We start from the raw sequence: 4206 nt of genomic DNA on the forward strand, positions 1-4206 counted from the left end.
TCATCCCCACCAATCTGCTGGATATGGGCTATGCCAGGGGGGCCCTGAAATTGGGTGAGGCAGCCCTCTTCAGCCAAGGCAAGTCCCAGGGAGGCCTGAGCAGAGAGTGAGGGAGTGCCAGCACTCCCACTAGCCGGGGGCATGGCCCTTCAGTCCTGGAGAGGGGGACCGACTGCTTGTCACAGAGGAACTGCACAGTGGTTAACGGTGCCACATTTGCTTTATTCCCCACCCCCATTTTTCCTAAAACATTTAAGAGTTACCGACATCATGACACCTCACTCTAAATAATTCTTAGAACTAGAGCATTGTCCTTCACAGCCCGTGTTTGCTGTATCCCCAGGGCCTGGCAAGGTCACAGGTCCTAAGCGGCACCTAGGAACGTTTGTTGAGTGACTAAGGAGGTCAGTAGGGGAGCCCATACCCCTGGAGAACTAAAGCATCACTTTAGAGGACAAAGACAAATCAGCAGGTCCCTGGAAGTCCTGCCCCCCCAGAAAGAAGGGCAGTGTAGGTGCATGGCATGGCCAGAGCTCCGATCAGACTCCTTGTGGACTGTGGTGTCTCTAGCTGACCACACTGTCCCTGAGGCCCAGAGCATTCCTCCCAGGGCAGTGGGAAGGGGGACGACTCTGCAATGTGGTTTGTGTTACTGCGGCTTCAGCCATGGAATGGGCTGCTTGAGTCAGGCAGGAAGCAGAAAATATCAGATTTAGATCCCGCATTCCATGCATTGTGTACAATTATCCACTGGAGCCACCTAGGAGCACGCGGGACCCACAGAGGCAGAAAACGGGATTGCTCTCGGGGTCGGGGTCATTTTCATGGGGAGCCAGTTGCATTCTTGGCATGCACCAGGCATGCCAAGTCCCCTGTGGTGTACACTCAGGAACCCTGGGGCCAGGAGTAAGGCTTATCTGCGGGCAAGGCACTGGTGACAGGCATGCTGCCACCTTCATCAACAATGGGAGTCTCCTTCTTCACAGCCCCCCACCTGTGCTGCCCTGGAACATACGTGCGTCCCTAGCCCTCCTGGGCTGTCTTCTCCATGGGCTCACTGGTGGGCCAGCCTCACTCAGCATCAATAGCTTCCTACCCGTGACCCCACACCAGCTTCCTACCTGTGACCCCTCCAGCCCAGGCCTGCCTCCCTGAGGCAGATCCAGTCACCTCGACCTCCCCAGGCCCTCAAACGCCACCCGCCCAAAACAGAACTCAACACCCCACCAAAAGTGTGTCCCTTCTCCAGATGTCCTGCCCCAGAGAGTGGTACCACCATCCAGATAGACAGGCAGGTAGGCAGGCCAAGCGGGCAATATACTGGGTCCCCTGCAGAACTTCCATTCATTCATTCACTCATCCTTTCATTCATTATTGCTCATCTTGTCTACAAGGGTGGGGAGAAGCTCGGGGAGTGCGTGTCCTTAGGAAGGGGGAAAAGTGGGTGTCCAGGAAGGTACCTGGAGAGAGGGAGAGGTCTGTATGCATGGATGGTGGGGGTGTTAGCAGCTCTCTGAGAGGGAAGCTTTGGGTGACAAAGACTCTCCTTGACCAACTTTAGACTCCTCTGAGCCCTCTCCTCCGCTAGGCCTTGACCTTGGCCCCTGAACCCCTCCCTCTTGGCCTGCCTGGTCCAGTCTTAGTAAGAATGCTGCTAAGTCAGTTTAGAGAGAATCCCTCCTCTGGAAATCTGATCACCCTGGATATCTGATCAAGTTCCTCATCCCCCTCCTTTGACATATGAGTCCTTGGCCTGCCTTCAGCAACAATCCCCCAGCTTTGCGCTCTCCTCCCATAATTTTTTGTCACCTACCCTCACTCTGCTCCTTGGCTGTAAATGCCCACTTGTCCTTGCTGCATTCAGAGTTGAGCCCTATCTTCCTATCATGCTAGTCTTGAATAAAGTCTTCCTTACTGTTTCAACAAGTGTCAGGATAACATTTCTTTAGCAGGGGAGAGGAAGGACACACAGTTTTCAGAAGCTTTTGTTGGGAAGGTCACTTTCAGCCTCTTTCAGGAAAGCCACTGGAAAGCCTCTCAAGTCAGGCTGCTGTTTCTTCAGCTGATGCTTCACAAAGGGGTCTAGCTTATCTTGTTTGCTGGGTTATACATCACCGCATTGGACCCTCCTAACATCTCTCCAAGCATCCATAGGGCCATACACACAGTGCCAAAAAAAGTATACACATTTTAAGAAAGTAAAACTGCATCAAAATTATAATACTCAATATATACCGATAACGAAAGATGAATACAAGTCACGTTTGACTTCTGCAATTACAAGAGGTGCTCATAGTGGTTACCATCAGCATCCAGACACCTCTGATTATGGCAAACTACTGCTTGAGCAACGTTGACCAGTGTCCACTTGTATCCATTTTTTTGGCACCCCCGATATATATATATCCCTTAGAGATGTAGCCTTTCCTCTAGATAATCAGCAGTCCCGAGGCAGCTGAAGACAGTAGCTGGAACCTGACTAATGATCACCAGGTCTGGACCTAGGACAGGGTAAAGACAACAGCTTGACCTCAGTTATGTGTCAGCGTCTGAGCCCTAAGGTAGAACAACCCCCTGGCTACTTTCCCAAGAAACCAGACAGAGGGACGCTGGTACAGACTTCAGAACTGCCCTCAAGACCTGCAGAGATGATTTATTACCCTTACCTCCTAACCCATGGAGTCCTGTGATTTTGCCCTATATAATCTGTAACTTACACACCATCCGGGAGCTCTGGCTTTTGAGCATTAGGGCTTTTGACATTAGTTTCCTATTTTCCTGGGTAGCACCATTCATAATAAAATAGCCAACCTTTCTCCACTGTAATTCTCTGTGTTTAGTGTTTGGCTCTGCTAGCGCTGGGTGGAAAAACTTTCTTTTCCATAACATTACTAACAATGCCGGAGCAACAGGCGCAAATCAAGTTCCGTTACCAATAGGAAAGCCTCGCTTTCCTTGCGCACCACGGGGCACCCTGTTGTCTCTGGACGGTAGCTCTGGCACGGGAGGGCATGTAAAGGCCGCGGGGGCGGGATTTCCAGAAAAGCCTGGAAACGCACCTCGCCTCTGGCCCAGCGCGGCGGCCACTAGAGGGCGGGCAGTGCGCCCGGGGCGGGGACTCGGCGACGCCGGCGCTCGTGGTCCCGTGACCGGTCGCGCCCAGCCCGGAGACGTCGCCGTCATGCAGTCCCCACCGGTTCTCGTCACCTCCAGGTGAGCCAGACCCCTGCGCCTGGCGCCACGTCTTGCACAACGTGGAGTCCAGGTGCTCGCGAGCCGAGACCCGATGCGCCCGGGCGGAGCTGCAGGCGGAGGGCGGCGGCCCCGGAACCGCGGCGGGTCGGGCTAACCCTGCGCTCTGGCCGTTTCTTTAGGCTCGGCCCCTCCATCGCTGTACTGGAGAGGTGGGCGGCATCGAGTGTCCCTATTCTACAGATGGGGAAACTGTGGCCCCTAGAGGGTAATGAACTCAAGACCCTGTGGAAGGGAACCCTCTTCGCTTCCCTGCCGACTTGCGTCCATTTCTTTTTGGCCCCCCCAACCCAGTTCCGCATCCCTTTGTGCTCACGTGTGCCAGGCCCAGTGCTTAGCCCTGGGGACCTGACCAGTAAATCGGACAGGGCCGGGTCCTGCAGGGAGAGACACGGAGATGAACGCAGACCTGCCAGGGGCAGGTGCTGGAACGGGTAGTAGGTTCAGGTTGCCATAGGAACGCAGTGCAGGAATGTACCCAGGGTTCTGGGAGGGGGTGAATGAGGCCAGTCCTGCAGGAAGAGTGGATTTTAACCACTGAAGTGGGGAGAAAAGGGAGCAGCCCTCAAGGAGGTAACTCAGGAGAAGTGGAAGTTATGGCAGAGACCGTGGAGGGGGGCCCTGGGAAGTGGAGGAGGCAGTGTGGGCGCCCCCTGGCCCAGGCCTGAAGGACCCAGGGCAAGATGGATCCTGGAAAGTGTGGCATTACTTTTCTTTCCCCCCTTTTAATATCTGTAAAGTGGCCCAGTTCAAGTATTTTCATCTACTCCACCCTTGTCCCCCACAGATGCCAATTTTATTACATAAATGTGTTACCCAGCTCAGCTGCTATTTTCCCAGCTGTAACTGGACTTCCCTATTACTTCAGGCCTAGAGAAACAGGATTCTTTAAGTAAACCCTGATGGGACAGGCTGCTTGGTCTCCTCTGCATGGTACCGTGAGGTTGCAGGTCG

General features: G+C 54.0%; 1 protein-coding gene across 2 annotated transcripts in view; it reads left to right on the forward strand.

The window, feature by feature from the left end:
- Positions 1-3118: 3118 nt before the first annotated feature.
- HS1BP3 (HCLS1 binding protein 3) overlaps positions 3119-4206 on the forward strand; it is a 21375-nt gene continuing 20287 nt past the window's right edge. For both annotated transcript variants that reach the window (XM_019652288.1, XM_019652370.1), the window contains exon 1: positions 3119-3213. In XM_019652288.1, the coding sequence (XP_019507833.1) occupies positions 3182-3213 (32 nt within the window). In that variant the 5' untranslated portion in view covers positions 3119-3181. The remainder of the gene's footprint in view (positions 3214-4206) is intronic.

This window comes from Hipposideros armiger, unplaced genomic scaffold (assembly GCF_001890085.2).
Source record: "Hipposideros armiger isolate ML-2016 unplaced genomic scaffold, ASM189008v1 scaffold_0, whole genome shotgun sequence".
Lineage (NCBI taxonomy): Eukaryota > Metazoa > Chordata > Mammalia > Chiroptera > Hipposideridae > Hipposideros > Hipposideros armiger.